This window comes from Protopterus annectens, chromosome 12.part0, assembly GCF_019279795.1.
Source record: "Protopterus annectens isolate FY-2018-M chromosome 12.part0, PAN1.0, whole genome shotgun sequence".
NCBI classification, from domain to species: Eukaryota; Metazoa; Chordata; order Ceratodontiformes; family Protopteridae; genus Protopterus; species Protopterus annectens.
Genome location: NC_056746.1, coordinates 1,517,409,843 through 1,517,424,791, shown reverse-complemented (window position 1 = coordinate 1,517,424,791; position 14,949 = coordinate 1,517,409,843). Strand labels below are relative to the sequence as shown.

General features: G+C 39.4%; 1 protein-coding gene across 1 annotated transcript in view; it reads left to right on the top strand.

The window, feature by feature from the left end:
* SEC14L1 (SEC14 like lipid binding 1) overlaps positions 1 to 14,949 on the top strand; it is a 1,962,612-nt gene that overhangs the window by 211,456 nt on the left and 1,736,207 nt on the right. The window contains exon 5 of the mRNA XM_044089037.1: positions 13,082 to 13,213. Coding sequence (XP_043944972.1) covers positions 13,082 to 13,213 — 132 coding nt within the window. The remainder of the gene's footprint in view (positions 1 to 13,081; positions 13,214 to 14,949) is intronic.

The window sequence follows — 14,949 nt, the reverse complement described above, 5'->3', positions numbered from 1 at the left end:
GGAGGTCCTTCTGGTATTTGATTTCATTTATCGTTTTTTATGAATTGATAATAGTTTTCTTTGTTGTGATAATAGTTTTCCAAAGCCTGCTACAAGTTTCTATGTCACTATTGGTCATAGTAATATTTTGGAGATGACTGGAGCACAGTTCTTTGATTTGTCTTAGGATTATTATGTGTGATTTAGGGAGGTTTAAGTTGGTCCTCATTTCTTGTATTGAACAGTTAAGGTAGGGATAGATATCTTGGATTTTTTTATCTTTTAGTCTGGGGAAAGGGACTAAGTCCAGCATCTTATTGTTTAATTTTAAATTTGGGTTTTTATGAAGGGGTTGCAGTATTGTCTTGGCATGTCTAAGGTTCAAGAATTGAAAGAGTTTTTGCGCTAGGTTGATAGAATGTTTTAAGGGCTCTATAATGTTATAAGTTTGTATTTCTTTCTGCTTCAGGAATGGAAGTGCTTTGGGATTGAAACCTAGAGCTTTAATATATCTGTAATATATTGTCACCCAGAGAGGAGACCAATTTTCCATTGACGGGTTATGTTCAGCCATTCTCAATATTTTGTTAGTGTTAATGATCGAGTAGTACATTTTAAAATCTGGTAGATTTAGTCCTGTGCTTTTGGGGAGTGTTAATTTTGGATAGGAGATTTTGGGTTTTTTTGGGTTCCCATATAAATTTTGCTAGGAAGGTATGAATTTGTTTGAAGAATTTATTATGTATTGTCTGTGATGTCATGAATATATACATTAATCTAGGTAAAATGTTCATTTTGATTATTGATACTTTGGCCAAGAATGGTAGTTTTAGGTTGTTCCATCTTTTGCAGTTTTGCATTATATTTTGCCATTTAAGGTTTACATTGTGTTGGTAGAAGTCTTTGTTACTCTGGAAAAAGGTGATATCCAGGTATTTAGTTTATTCTTTTATGTTTATTGTGTTTAACATTGGTATTAGTGAGATGAGTTTGGGTGTTTTTAGGGGGAAAATATTAGTTTTATTAAGGTTTAGTTTGCAGTTAGACATAGTCGAGAAATGTTCAATTGCAGCTATTATTTTGTTTATCTGAATTTGGTGTAGTGCAGTATATGTTCAGATCATCTGCAAATGCAGTGAGGTATATTTTGAAGTTGTGTATTGATGGAGAATTGTGATATGTATTTTGTTTAATGTATAGAAAGAGTGGTTCTAGGTATAGGTTAAACAGGAAGGGTGATAGTGGGCATCCTTGTCTTGTTCCATTTTTTATTAGGATCCTATTTGACCAAGTTTTATTTATATACAGAGATGTGTAAGGGTTGCTATAGAGAGTTTGGATGATCTGAATGAAGTTATTGGGTATATTAAAGTAGGGTAGTGTTTGGAGTAAGAATTCTAGATTAACCCTATCAAATGCCTTGTGGGCATCCACTACCATTGTGTAGATGTTGATATTGTATCGGTTAGCGTAGGATATTAGTGCATCTAATGTTAATGTATTGTCACTAGTCTGTCTATGTGGTGTAAAACCGGATTGTTCTGGGGAGAGGATTTTTTCAATCAGATTTTTCATTCTGTTTGCAAGTATAGAGGTAAATATTTTAGTATCTATATTTAAGAGGGAGATGGGTCTGTAGCTGTCGGGGGTTTTGGGGTCTGTGTTTTCTTTTAATATAAATATAGTTTTAGAGGCATTAAAGTGGATATCATTTATTTTATAGTTTATTATGTAATTCAGTGTATAGTATAGTAGTTTGGCTATCAAGGGGGAAAATGCTTTGTAAAATTCTGATGTGAGTCCATCCGGACCCGGAGCCTTATTCACTTTTAAGTGTTTGACTGTTGTAATAATTTCACTGATGGATATCGACTCAGTTAGTTTTTTTTTGTTGGTCTAAATTGAGTTTAGGTAATTTCAGTTTTTGAAGAAAAAGAGTTCTATCTTCCTTTGAGGTTTGTAGTATTTGTGCTCCATATATTTGAGAGTATATTTGTTCAAATGTTTTAATGTCTTCATATTTTGTGTAGTTTTTGTCTCTCTAGTTTATTTCTGATATATTGGAGGCATGTTTGTGTTGGCAGATAATTCTGGCCAGAGCTCTAGATGGTATTTGAGCTTCTTCTGCGTAAGTGGCTAACATTCTGGCTTCATAGAAAGATAGGTTCCTGGTTTCTAACATATATAGATCCCTTTGCAGTTTTAAAAGTTCTGCTTCTGTTTGGTTCTTAGGGTTATTTGTTACTACTTTTTCAGGATGCTCTATTTTCCCGTTCAGTATATGCTCCTCTTTGAGTTGTATTTTTTTATAGTATGCTGCTTCTTTGATCCTCTGATTTGTGCTTTGGTTGCAGCCCATTCTATGTCAGTTGGTACTTGGGAGTTAGTGATATTTGTAAGAGCTATGTATTTTTTAAGTAGGTGTAAAATCCATAGTGGCGTTTGCTAATGTATCAAGGTCTGGCAAATGAGCTACTCCAGTAGTGTAGAGGGATAAAGTCCTAACTACAGCCTAGTCTGTGCAGGTGTGATTAGCGGCTTGGATGACTGATGGAGCTGCAGGGAGGCTTGTGTATTCCTATCCCAGGTGGGAGGGCATTCATTGGTGATGCTTCCTTTGGGGAGACGTGATTCCAACAAAAGACTTTTCTTTGAATGTAGTCAAAAATCTTCGTAGGCAAGGCAGAAAACTGTGCGGAGCCTTTAAAAAAAAAAATCTACCCCCAGGAAGGAGTTTTTGTTAATCGTTAGGATTTCTCAAGGTTATAAATTTTCTATTTAGATGATAATCCTGTATATAGAATGAAGTTAAGCAAGTTCAGTGTCTAGTGAAGAACTGTGGTGGTGTATGAAGCTTACAGGGCATATTTTTAGGTGCAAGGAAAGCCGCCATGGTAAGTAGCTATATGCCTTGAGAAATATGGAGAGGCTGCCATGGTTGCCACTTGATCTGAAGGCATGAAAAGTGTTCACTTTTGTTTAAGCAAAGTTGTCAGTAATTATGCTGACAAGGATGCTTTTCAAATGCAGGTTTACCTCAAGCAGGCAAATTACTGTTCAGACATCTGTCGTTGAGAAGAGCCACCTTAATGTGAAGCTTTTGGGAGGAATGTCCATCCCCAGTACTTGGCCAGAAAAGCTGGATTGTCTAACCTGTCATCCCATGCTGACACATACTGAAAGGCCAAGGAATGACACCAGCTATTTAACCAGTTTTTGAAGCTGATTATCTTTTCTTTGTTTGTTGGTATCGTTTGAGGAGAATGGATTCCAGTTGTGTTTTGCCTGTGTGTTGTATGTATGGAAAGTTCCGACATGTTTTCTCTGCATTTCCCTCATGGTTTTACATACCAGGTCATTCACTCCTGCCATGTACAGCTACCATGTTATAGATGTGTTTTTCACGAGTTGGGGTCCTTAGGACCCTTGTAATATTGGAGATACTGGCATCTGAAATACAACTCACTGCAACCCTCTCCTTGTCCAGCCTTGATTAACAAATCAGTGTGCCTAGCAGTAGTCACTTATTACTTAAAAATTTTTATTTTTACTGTAGTCCAAAGTGGTAGATTTGGAGTGTGTCTTCTCATGGTGACCCTATGCAGGCTGTATGCTTGATTTTTTACTGAGACCTATTTTTATTTGTAAGAGGCTTTAGGAGTGGTTATTTTAAAGCCTTAGCATAAACATTTTGTTGTGATTTAGTGAAGGATTGTGGTGATGTGTGAAGCTTACAGGGCACGTTTTATGTCAGGAATTATTAATAGTGAATGCAAGTTCATTATCTGAATGCAAGTTCATTATCTGAATGTGAAGCAGTTTGTACAATATTCTTAGAAGACCTAGAACTAAAAGGTTGGCTATATAGATGAAACTAGCAGACTTAACCTTCCATTTTGTCAAGTGTTTAGATGAGTAAAGTAAAAGCAGGCGTGTTTGTGTGCGTGCGTGTCTGGGTCTGGGTCTGGGTCTCTGTGTGTGTCTGTCTCTGTCTACATTTGTATAGAATACAGTGTCTGCATCCACATTCCCCTCCCAGTAAAATAGCCAGATTTTGTCAGCTTAAATGTTTCTAAGTTCCTTTGATAAAAGTTTAATGAAAATTCAATACCCTCAGCCAGAAATAAATGCTTTTTAACCTCAACAGTACTTCAGAGCTCTGCGTTGCTGTAAAAGCCAGATTTTTAATGATGATTGGCATTCTGGCTTCATATTTCATTAAGGAGCAGTAGATTTATAATGCAATACAATATTTATATTCCAAACGTGCATGGTGTTTTGACAGAGCAAGTCTGCATGTCCATTGTAAGCATTACCCAAGGTTAACACTTTCACTGTTGACCACTACTGCTCAAAAGTTTTTTTGATGCCCTTGTATTATTGTGTGTGTGTGTGTGTGTGTGTGTGTGTGTGTGTGTGTGTGTGTGTGTGTGTGTGTGTGTGTGTGTGTGTGTGCGCGCGTGTGGTTTTGGTATGTGGCAGAATTCATTCTTAAGAAAAGATTTGCTCTTAAAACTGTTGGTGACATTGTAATGATGGATTTTTAAGACTTTTAAGTCTTTTATTTCTTGGCATTTCTTGTAGTCTAAAATGTGACATCAAAATGAAAATTTAGGGATTGGAATGGGAAGCTTCTCTACCTGCAGTAATTTAATTAGTAGTTGCATATGAATGTAATACAACACAATTAATTCTTTCCATTGAAATAGGCAATTGAAGTGCATGTACATGGCGTGTCTGTTCCACACATGTATTTCTTGTAAAATACTTGCAGGTCCCAGAAAAAAAACATGCTCGACTAAATGGTAGCTTGAATCTTGATGATGATGAACAGGTGGATGCAGGGCCAACCTAAGATAAAATGGTACTTTAGGCAAAAAGGAGGTATAATGCCACACCCACTGTCTGTCCCAACCTGGTCTACTCACGCTGTCCAGATTAATTTTTTTCTCCATTTTTTTTTTCTTACTCTTCAGTTTTTTTCCTGCAATCCATTCATTCATTCAGCATATTTTATCTAAACAGGACTTCACTCTGATAACTTTGTAGACAATTTCATTAAGCTATGTTTTTTTTTTTTTTGTGGATGCTCTGGGTATGTTTTAGTTTCATCCAGTAATTACCTCAACAAAAACTATAATCAAAGAAATTTAGTCTTACTCTTCAACATTACCCTTTTCCTGCATCCATTCAACACACCTTAACTGACCAAGATTATGCTGTGTTAAGCTGGGGTTTTGGGGTTGCTAGGCACCCAGAAGCCAAGGGGTGACAGATTTTCTGAGGTGCTTTTTAGTGCTTTTTCTCAACCATTTCAGTCAGTGATGGCCTGAACAAAAGTCATCTGTATGGAGGAGAAATTTTGTGATTGTTTACATTTGGACACACTGTTGTAGGTCACACAGGTGTGGGCAGTGCAAATTTGATTGACAGCCTAATAGGCTGTCAGTTACATGTTTTTGCTGTTGAGTGAATTTGCCAGTCTAATTATTTTTATATTACTGTGTCCTAAAGTAAACAGTCATTGAGACAACCATCCACAGCAACCAAGAGGGCTGCTGCCCCCCCTGCACACCCTATCGTACATAATTTTAAGTGACTTCTAGTCCTGCTTGGGGGGGGGTGCAGAAGACCTTTATGTATGTTATGCTGCCTGCCTTTTTTAATCTCTCATCTGAAGTGCAAAAATATAATAGTCATAATCATCATCCTCTTTCAGCTGTTCCCGTTAGGGGTCGCCACAGCAGATCTGTTTCCATTTCTTCCTGTCCTCTGCATTTTGCTCTGTCACACCAACCACCTGCATATCCTCTCTCACCATATCATTACACCTTAACTTAGGCCTTCCTCTTTTCCTTTTACCTGGTAGCTTCATGCTTAGCATCTTTTTCCCAGTATACTCAGCATCCCTCCTCAGCACATGTCCAAACCAACGTAATCTTGCCTCTCTGGCTTTGTCTCCAAACCTTCCAACCTGGGCTGACCCTCTAATATACTGATTCCTAATCCTGTCCACCCTTGTCACACCCAGTGCAAATCCTAACATCTTCAACTCTGCCACATCCAGCTCTAACTCCTGCCTTTTTGTCAGTGCCACTGTCTCCAACCCATATAACATAACTGGTCTCACTACCCTCTTGTAGACCTTCCCTTTAACTCTTAATGGTACTCGTCTTTCACAAATCAATCCTGACACCCTTCACCCACTCCATCCTGCCTGTACTCTCTTCTTCACCTCTCTTCCACACTCACCATTTCTCTGAACTATTGATCCCAAGTATTTAAACTCATCCCCCTTTACCACCTCTACTCCTTGCATCCTCACCATTCCTCTGTCCTCCCTCTCATTCACACACCCATATTCTGTTTTAGTCCTGCTGACCTTCATTCCTCTTCTCTCTAGAGCATATTTCCATCTCTCCAGGGTCGTCTCCACCTGCTCCCTACTCTCACTACACATCACAATGTCATCTGCAAACATCTCTGATCTCGTCTGTCAACCTGTCCATCACCATTGCAAATAAGAAAGAGCTCAGAGCTGATCCGTGATGTAATCCCACCTCCACCTTAAACGCATCCATCACTCCCAATGCAGACCTCACTGCTGTCACACTACCCTCATACATATCCTGTACCACTCTTACATACTTCTGACACTCCCAACTTCCTCATACAATACCACAACTCATCTCTAGGCACCCTGTCATATGCTTTCTCTAAGTCTACAAAAACACAATGCAACTCCTTCTGGCCTTCTCTGTACTTCTCCATCAACACACTCAGAGCAAACATTGCATCTGTAGTCCTCTTTCTGGGCATAAAACCATACTGCTGATCACTAATAATCGCCTCCCTTCTTAACCTAGCTTCCACTACTCTTTCCCATAACTTCATGCTGTGACTGATCAATTTAATCCCTCTGTAGTACTACAGCTCTGCACATCACCCTTTTTCTTAAAAATCGGTACCAAAATACTTTTTCTCCATTCCTCAGGCATCCTCTCACTTTCCAAAATTTCATTAAACAATCTGGTTAAAAACTCCACTGCCATTTCACCTAAACACCTCCATGCTTCCACAGGTATGTTATCTGGACCAGCAGCCTTTCCATTCTTCATCCTCTTCATAGCTATCTTTACTTGCTCCTTGCTAATCCGTTGCACTTCATGATGATTCCCTATCCCCACATCATCCAACCTTCTTTCCCTCTCATTCTCTTCATTCATCAACCCCTCAAAGTACTCTTTCCATCTGCTCAACACACTCTCCTCACTTGTAAGTATGTTTCCCTCATTATCCATTATCATCTTTACCTGCTGTACTTCTTTCCTAGCTCGGTCCCTCTGTCTAGCCAATCGGTACAGGTCCTTTTCTCCCTCCTTGGTGTCCAACATTTTATACAACTCTTCATATGCCTTATCCTTAGCCTTCGCCACCTATCTCTCTGTCATGCACCTCATCTCCTTATACTCCTGTCTACTTCATCTCTCTGACAATCCCACTTGTTTGCCAACCTCTTTCTCTGTATACCCTCCTGTACTTTCTCATTCCACCACCATGTCTCCTTGTCCTCCTTCCTCTGTCCAGATGTCATATCAAGCACCTTTCTAGCAGTCTCCCTTACTAGCTCTGCTGTAGATACCCAGCTATTTGGTAACTCTTCACTGCCACCCAGTGCCTGTCTTAACTCTACCCTGAACTCCACCTCACAATTACCCTTTTTCAATTTCCACCATTTGATCCTTGGTGCTGCCCTCACACTCCTCATCCTCTTCTTGATCACCGTCATATTACAAACCACCATCCTGTGCTGCCTAACTACACTTTCCCCGGTCACCACTTTACAGTCTCCAATCTCCTTCAAACTGGCCCTTCTACATAAGATATAATCCATCTGTGTGCATCTTCCTCCACTCTTGTATGTCACCCTATGCTCCTCCTATGCAAAAATATAATAGTAATAATAAAAATAATAATGTGAGTAAACTACCCTTCAATTGGACCTTGCAGATTTGTCTCTACCCTATGTGACATGGGGAGCTGCAGTTGCTACTGCGTACTGTGGTGTGTCCTAAAGGAAACAATCACCAGAAATTCAATATTTTTTATTTCAAGGAATAAATAAGTTGTGAATGCTTAATGCTCAGAGATGACCAAATACCAGTTCGTAATAAAATGAGAAGACAAATGCTTGTGATAGATAAATCCTACTTGGGAATAGTACCTGCTCCCACCACCCCACCTCAAAATAGGTAGTCTTTTTGTGCATTCCTCTCTGACACATTGTCACCCCATATAGTAATCACAGCAAATTCCACCCATCCAATAGACTACTTATCCAAACAATCAAATCCAATAACTCAGCTGGTGAAGCCTTATTCGCCAACTCGACTGGCAAAATCAGGAATCAACTACCACCCAACCTCACTCTTAATTGTTCACTAACGCTATTCAAAGAATCTCAGAAAACATTTTAAATCACACTGGCTCTGTCCTTGCACTAAACCTGACTAGAATCTTCTCACTGTCCCCAAGACTTCAACTCAACCGTGTCCCAAAGACTTTAACTCAATTGGATAGTGTAGGCTGAATGACTTAAAGAAGGAATGTATTATTCTTATGACCTATCATGTATAGTGTAAATATGTGAAACTACAATTACTTATTATCATGTCTTATGTACTCCTTTCACTATTTGTCACAATGTACTGTATATTTCAAAATGTGTGTGGAGCTTTTCTCCCCGGGCCTCCGCTGAAAATGGACATGTATCCAGTCAGACTATCCCGGTCAACAAATGTAAAATAAATAAATAATAAATTAATAAATGTTAAACTGGATTCAAATTAAGGCACAAATGAACACATTCATATTTTAAGATGTTGCTGTCATATTTATATGCAGCATGCTTCCTTATTCCCAACAACTCAAGACATCCACCTTCTGTGTACCCTTCTAATGTCAGACTGAGATAAACATGAAAAAAACAAATTGAACATATATTTGCATTAGATATGTCTATAAACAGCAGTTTACTTATTCTCTTCCAAAAGGTAGCCACCTGTATACTGATCACATATTTGATTGCGAGGAAATTGGAGAAAAGTTATGACAGTAATGTTTACAACGTGTTACTTCTAGAGACAGTACAATGCTCCTATGCAAGCCATAGTTACCCTAAGTAACACCTCTCTGAAGTTTGTGAAGAAAGTTAAAGCAATAATGACCTCACTGTCCCCAGCCAGCACAAGATGTAGTGATTTTTGAGGTTTGGGAGGAATGTAAAGAAATACTGACATTGTCCCCAGCCCCCCTACCCACACACAAGTACAGCAACCTTCTGTATACACCTTCGAGCAAGGCTGGTTGTAGACTTGGTGGGATTCAAGGCAGAGGTGATTACTTAGCCCATGTCAAAATGCACTTAGCCCCCAGAAGTTGTAAAGGTCTGGAAATGCACTTGGCCCCACAGAAGCTATGAAGATCTGGGTATTCTGTGATGCATTCATCCTTTATTTTGAGAGTTGACTGTTGAACTGAGTAAGTGGCAATGGGCTTATTTACTTTAATCCAGGCAAACTACAACAAGCGGTTATAGCCACTTCTGTGTACAGATCACATGTCTGATTGTGATAAGAAGATGACATAATTATTTCACCTTTCCTCCAAAGAAACAGTTGACATATTTTAAAATATTGCATGCTGTTTCATGCCCTGCAAAGCCAAAATAATAAGCAAACATCAGGCAGCAAGTCATTTCTCTCAAAGGAGGATGTTCACAGCAATTATGCCTAGTCTGTGCTTGCATATGAGGTGTCCAGTTTAAGTAATCCATCTTACTTCTCATAAATGTACACTAGTCCTGCAAAGCCAGATAGTGACTGTTTAAACTGAGCAAATGACAACGTGGTTGGTTAGTTTTTCAGGTATCCCCAACCCCCACCCAACACTTATAGCCACAGTGCCTGATGTAATATTTCACCTTCATTATCCACACAAACAAGTTACCACACAAAAGTATTCCATTCCAAGTTGTTCCACACAGCTTTGGAAATATTTCTGGCTTTGTGATTTATCTATTTGGTCACTGCCGTCAGTTATGTAAAAGTGGTAATAGCACATGCCTCATCACTCCGTCCCTCCTGTCATCTCAACTGATCATAGAAAGCCAATATATAAAGCCATATTGTCAAAAAAAAAGTATCTGGCTGATCATTACACTAACTTATGCTAGTCCTCGAACTTTTGACTGCAGATTAAATGCCCCTGATTTTATTTTCAAATATAAAAATTAAAAAAAAAAAAAAAAAAAAACTCCAGCAATGTCTTTGCCTACATTTGAATATTACAAGATCTCAACTCCTGTAACCTCACAACGTTGACAGAGTTACGCGAGTGAAGTGTAGTACCTGTGATGCCTGTTGCCCGTGCACTGACCCAGTAATCAAGGAGCCTCAATCCTCACCACTAGCACCAGTGAGCATTGGGAGGATAACAAGTGCACACACAGTAAAGTACAATTTCCCTTAAGAGCACACAGCGATCACAGTCAGTCTGTGGCTGGGTTCTCCCTTTCTCTCCAGATCCCCAGTAAGTCACCCCCTCCCCCCAGGCACAGCTATAGGGTACAGGTCTCAGCCGAGTGGTCAAGCCAAAACCTCCAGCAACCTCTGTGTCCAACCAGTGCTTCATGTCCCTGCCCAGGTAGCTCACACACACACACACACACACACACACACACACACACACACACACACACACACACACACTTTGAAATTTGATTTATATACAAACACAAAGACACTCCTGGGGAAGGCTGGTGCAGGTTATGCAGCTATGCCCCTTGTGCCCAGACTATATGGTAGTACCACCTGCCACCAACAACCCTTATCAGCTAATATAAAGGCCCTTACCAAAGGGTGTCCAATTCTACTGTGCAGTGTTACTGTTTTCCAGTTGTGACTGAGACTTGAAGGCTATTTAGGAGTGGCTTGCATGTATTTGGTGATACTATACAAGTACTTTGATAGCTTAAATTATCTCTACACAAAACAATCACGGTTAAGTTTAAAATATTTAATAATAATAAAAACACAAGGCAATGCTTATTCATTCAACACAGTGGCGCTAGAAAGTTCAGATATCACAGGAAATACTTTAAAACAATATTGTAGGATAGTCTTACATAAATATAGAAAACCGCTAGACTAATCTGGCTATATTTCTGTCTATCTCTAAATGTTGTTGTGTCTTTCGGCTTTTCCCGGTTAGGAGTTGCCACAGCAGAACTCCGGTCCGCTAATGATTGGCAGATTTTTACGTGCCGAGTTGCCAGCTCTGACGCTCAACCTTCAACAAAGGTACACCCATTCACGCATGTCTCCACACAGAAGACGCTCCAGCTGAGAATCGAACAGGACAAATCTCTATATTTCTGTCTCTGTTCTAAATTCTACTTACCGAGCAAGCAAGTGCTGCTGAGTTGGTGTTCAGGTTCAGAAGACAAAATACTATTCTTTCTGTTACAGCCCTTAAATTGATAATACACATTACTGCTGAGTCAGCGCATCATTTTTGACACCTCTGCTGAAGTTTCCCGGGCTCACAGAACTCAAAATGTTAACATTTCTTTTTGTAATCTGCACCTGCCAGGAAGCCACAGCAATAAAAAAAAAAAAAACCCTGTAAAACCTAGTAATTATCTGTGTCTTATAGGTTCATAGGTTTATACTAGGCTATCTGCCCTAAGGCATTTATAAGCCTAGCCCAAAGTTTTGTGGCTTACGCCACCCCTTATATGAAAAAATACTGTGCCCATTAGTTTGTTGTGCCTCTGTCCAGCAGTGACACAGAGATGATTCCTGGGGTAAACCTACGATCTCCCATCCACAGGTCAAGATTTCTCTTGAACAGAGCCAACGAGGTGCTCTGCCTCACATGGACCGGGATTTTAGTCCACAGCATAGGGAGTCTCTGACTGACAAATCTATCCCTCTAGCACGTCCTATTTATATCCGTGCTAAGGTTTAAGTCGCTTGCTCTAGTGGTTTTGGTGGATTTGGATTTTTTGAGGTGGAGCATGTCCGTTAATTCCGGGTTGGACATGGCCTTGTATGTCAGGCACGTGTCCCCTCTGAGCAGACGGTATGCGACTGAATAGAGCTGGAGTTTAGAACAATAGAAAGAATTTCCTAGCCCAGACATCCTGTCTTCTGGCTTGAGATAAACTGGCTTCATAGCACATCTAAAATTCTTTATCATATTATTTTCTTAGTTTGCTAGTTAACTCTGTATGTCCCAGTTTTCCACCATGAAAACGTACATTACATAGGCATAGCATTTATACACATTTCTGCTGTCTTCCAGCAGAGTGCACTGTGGTTACATTTTATGAAGCTCAACACATAACACAGTTTTCTTTACATTTGTGAAACAAGCATGTGGATTATATTAATATTTACAATGACATAGAATTATTTACAAAATTCTGTCTGGCTGGGCTGGTAGCCCCTTGGTTTTTCACAGTACCAGCCACTGGATTGTGCGATGTTCAGTGGGGACATTTACCTTTTCTTTTGCAGTGTGTTATTTTGTACAGCAAATAAACATTGCTCTAAAAATAAACAGAGAAAGAGCGCCTGTGCAAGAATGGCAAGCACAGAGTTCTAGATAGTCACCTAGTTCACCTCTGCCTAAGGCCAGCCCTGATTCTATGCTGATCCTGGAAGACTAGTCATTCATTCTTCTGTCTTCCTGGCTTTTGCGGAGTACTGATGTACTGTGTATGTATCTAACTGATTTTATCTTCATTAATATCCTTAGCACAATAATGCACTTCTTTTAATTGCCTTAAGCTGTTACTGTTTTAAGCTTTGGCTTAACCTTTCCAGATGAACTAAGATGACAGCTTTTCTATCGAGCCAGATTAAGGTTAATTGTATTTTTGGTATTGTAATATATACACAAGTGTTTTTTGGTATGGTTTGTTTCATTTGAGATGTTACTGCATAAAATTAGTCTGTTGTATTCACTTTTCAGAGCCTTCATAGAAAGTAAACTATAGAGCTGTAGTAAATTAAATCTTTGTGTCCCCCCCCCACAGATTGCTGGTGTCGACTATGTTTATTTCGTACAGAAGAATTCTTTGAACAGAAGAGAGAGAACACTGCAGATAGATGCATACAATGAAACTTTTTCAAACAGAGTTGTTATACATGAGTACTGCTGTTACACTGTAAGTTTTTTTTAGCAGGTTATGTAGTTCATTCTAATGACATGTATTTGGCTTTTATTTAATATTTGAACAAGTAAAATACTTTTCCACAATATCGATTGCATGGTATGAAAACATCACAGTTAATTTATTATCTGATTAGCAGGTTTCATTTGTCAGTTTGCCTTGTTTTCATAATTATTCAGATTTTTCCCTTCTCTCCTTTTTTTTTTTCCTAGGGTGCCTAGTGATGTTATCAATTGCCATGAGATCCTTTCCACTTACAATTTTTTTTCCACAGTAGAACAAGCAATGGAAACACTTATTCATGTGGTACTTATGAGATTTACCCTGTGTGAGGGGTGTTCTGGCTTGCACCCCCCACGCCCCGTTATTAAAATAAATGCAACTAAAGCTTTATTGCCTTTATGTAGAGATAACTCTTTGTCCATAAAGACTTTTTTAGTTCATATTTTTTCACAGATCTCTTAAAAATGTCTACAGTTATTTTTTTCTAAGATGTCTAACATTTTCTGCAGCCATTACTTGAATGGGTACACTGCAGTGCAGTTATAAAAAGATGATATCCATATTCATATCATTGTAGTATTCTTTACAATAAGGATGACCTGCCAAGGGCATCCCGACATCTGGCCATATACCAAAGCTTTTTGATTGAGTGTATGCCTTGCATCACATGTATGCTCCCCGCGCACAGTTTAGGGCATAAAGGTGACATTTGGATATACCATCCTCAGAGCATCTTAAGCTTCTCACAAAAGGCACTGTGGAAGGACTTTCCTGGCCAGAGGAACAGCCATCTATGAAGAAGAAGCCCAAGAAAGCTAGGTTTGATACCTCTGCTGTGCCATCTCTGCCAGACATCCCTCTTGAGGCTAGTGAAAGCTCAGAGGACTGTCCAGTCTCTTTGTTGTATTCCTATGCCGAGTCAGCTTCAGAGGCTGGCATGGAACCAGCTTCTTGAATGTCCATGGAGCTTTGCAGACTTCTGCTTTGGACATACAGGGGGAACCATGGCTGATTATTTGCAAAGGGCCTAGGGGGCCTAGAAGTTTTCCTCAAATTTTACTAAAGGAAGAAATTCCAGCTACACTTAAGAGTGTCATCAAGGTCGGAGCCTAACAAAATCTCTAAGGCCGACATCCCCTTTAAAAAAAAAAAAAAAAAAAAAAAAAACAGCAGAAAACCAAGCACATTTCTTCTGCCCCTAAAGACCTTCAGAATGATGGCAAAACTTTTCTCATGATCTGTTTAATGCTCTTTTGGCTTGGAAGCCTGTTCAGGGGGGTCTCTTCCTACTCCAATGAGGATGTAAATTCTGATGAGGAATCTCCGACTTATTCTTTTCAAATTTAGTCTCCCTTAGTTTATAGTTCTGAGTAAGAGGAATAGATTATTCGTGACACTCCTTTGAGGAGATTCCCTTTGGAGAGTTAGTTTCCAAAATGATAGAATTTTTTTAAGTTGAATTGTGCTCAGGTGTCTGATGTTCAGCAGATGGAGTTTTCTAGGCCTTCTGCTGTTCCTTCTGTCTTTGCTGCTTTGTTGGATGCTTTTTCTGCAGTTTCTCAGGCTCCTGACTATCCATGCCCCCTGTTCCCCCAAAAAACTGATAGGTTTTATCAGGTGCCTGGTGACTAAGTTTCTTTGTAAGTGGTCCTCTGCTGACCCCACCGTGGTGTCATTTGCTTCTGACAAGCCATTGAAGCTTTTCCCTTCTACATAATTTCTTCCTT